This window comes from Berghia stephanieae, chromosome 3, assembly GCF_034508935.2.
Source record: "Berghia stephanieae isolate SIO BIC M18660-M18661 chromosome 3, UCSD_Bste_1.3, whole genome shotgun sequence".
Classification (NCBI taxonomy): Eukaryota; Metazoa; Mollusca; class Gastropoda; order Nudibranchia; family Aeolidiidae; genus Berghia; species Berghia stephanieae.
In genome coordinates, this window is record NC_088362.1 from 17962055 (window position 1) to 17964554 (window position 2500).

Consider the following 2500-nt stretch of genomic DNA (forward strand, 5'->3'; position numbering starts at 1 on the left):
GTCATCAAACAGTGTGATGAGTCTTATAGGCATGTTCTGAAGGAGGTTATGTAGTCCTTCAGAGCCATTATGCCCATAGTGCCGGAGTTTATCCCGGTTTCTGTGGCGTGAAGCGGACAATAGTAACTGCTTGCTACCTTTTGGAGAGGACGCTAGTCTGTCGAAACGTACTTTCCGTCAGATCTAACAGACCCAGCTACCCAATCAATCACTGTTGGGTGAAAAGAGGGTTCAGAAAAAATCTCGACTACACCCTGGATCAATCTGGGTCCCATTACGTGTGTGAAGCGAATACTCTACCAACTGAGCTTATGTTATGGTGTTAACCCTGGGAGATGCGATAGTGTGTGTATATATTGTATCTATTCCCTACAACAAACCACTCACGTTTCGGCAAAAGATACGTAAAGAATTCTCTCCGCAGTTGCAGCAACAACAGCAAATGTCCTGACGTCAATACCCGTGATTCTGTGCATGTCGAGCGATCGTAAGAATTTCTTCACAGAATCCAGACACACACAGTCATACAGAATGGCGTGGATTGCTCGGGTCAACTCCTGTAAAAAAAAAAAAATAGGGAAAAGACGCCATAATAATATGTGAAATACATTAATCTTAATATATTGACTCACGTAATACTTAATATTATTGAGTTTCATTGTAATGATAAGCACTTATTATGAGAGTTTCGTTCTATACATCACTTCTTCTTCTTCTTCTTCTTCTTCTTCTTCTTCTTCTTCTTCTTTTCTTCTTCTTTCTTCTTTCTTCTTCTTCTTCTTCTTCTTCTTCTTCTTCTTCTTCTTCTTCTTCTTCTTCTTCTTCTTCTTCTTCTTCTTCTTCTTCTTCTTCTCTCTTCTTCTTCTCTTCTTCTTCTTCTTCTTCTTTCTTCTTCTTTTCTTCTTCTTCTTCTTCTTCTTCTTCTTCTTCTTCTTCTTCTTCTTCTTCTTCTTCTTCTTCTTCTTCTTCTTCTTCTTCTTCTTCTTCTTCTTCTTCTTCTTCTTCCTTCTTCTTCTTCTTCTTCTTCTTCTTCTTCTTCTTTTCTTCTTCTTCTTCTTCTTCTTCTTCTTCTTCTTCTTCTTCTTCTTCTTCTTCTTCTTCTTCTTCTTCTTCTTCTTCTTCTTCTTCTTCTTCTTCTTCTTCTTCTTCTTCTTTCTTCTTCTTCTTCTTCTTCTTCTTCTTCTTCTTCTTCTTCTTCTTCTTCTTCTTCTTCTTCTCATCTTCTTCTTCTTTTCTTCTTCTTCTTCTTCTTTCTTCTTCTTCTTCTTCTTCTTCTTCTTCTTTTCTTCTTCTTCTCACTTCTTCTTCTTCTTCTTCTTTTCTTATTCTCTTCTTCTTCTTCTTCTTCTTCTTCTTCTTCTTCTTTTCTTCTTCTTTTCTTCTTTCTTCTTCTTCTTCTTCTCTTCATCTTCTTCTTCTTCTTTTCTTCTCTCTTCTTCTTCTTCTTACTTCTTCTTCTTCTTCTTCTTCTTCTTCTTTTCTTCTTCTTCTTCTTATTCTTCTTTTCTTTTCTTCTTCTTCTTCTTGTCTTCTTCTTCTTCTTCTTCTTCTTCTTCTTCTTCTTCTTCTTCTTCTTCTTCTTCTTCTTCTTCTTCTTCTTCTTCTTCTTCTTCTTCTTCTTCTTCTTCTGTTTATGCCTGTAGGAACACAGGGCACTTTGAAAGAACTTGATCCTGATCAGCTCCGGGAACTTGACTGTAAAATAATGCTGAGCAATACTTACCACTTGGGACACAGGCCTGGTCCTGATCTCTTACACAAGGCAGGGAGACTTCACTTGCACATTGCTCTTTGTGAAGATTTTTATTTATTTTTTTTAATCGGTAGTATATAGAGTTGGGATTAATAATTTGGTTTTTATTTTTTCAATGTGGTGAGAGAACTTTCGAAATACACTGCAGATAATGCATATGATTTATCTTTTGGAATGATATACCATGGGCAATAGAACTCGTCCTTGTTTGAAATGAAAAAGAGTGTCTTTTGTTGAACATCTCTTTGTTATGTAAATCTATGCATCTTATGATAGTATAATATCTATTTCATGAAAACGGTACATGTCCGGGAGAATCGGGTCGTTAAAAAGTGAAATTATAATCAAAATGATGAGAAAAACAAATTTTGGGTCTTTTGCAATGCAAAATATTGCATTTATTCTCAGCTATACAGTGTGCTATTTTATTATTATTATTGATACATTTCAGATTTGAATAACTCCAAAACTATGTACGATTTCATCAAATGGTTAGGGCGCACAGTATTAAAACTTATAGCAATAAAAACTTAAAATAATTCTGCACTTACGGCAAAAACAAACAAACAAAACGGTTGATGAAATCTTACATAGATTTGGAGTTATTCAAACCTGAAATATGTCAATAATAAAACACACACTGCAAATTAACTAGAAATTTCATATTTGTGGCTATACTATAAATTAAATGTTTAACATATCTATAGTTAATTAATCCCGACATGATACCGCTTTGAGACGATTGGT

At 34.8% G+C, this 2500-nt stretch overlaps 1 protein-coding gene across 1 annotated transcript in view; it reads right to left on the reverse strand.

Moving 5' to 3' along the window:
- Positions 1–2500, reverse strand: part of LOC144967281 (uncharacterized) — a 7517-nt gene that overhangs the window by 2065 nt on the left and 2952 nt on the right. Inside the window, exon 4 of the mRNA XM_078904331.1 lies at positions 388–557. Coding sequence (XP_078760457.1) covers positions 388–557 — 170 coding nt within the window. The remainder of the gene's footprint in view (positions 1–387; positions 558–2500) is intronic.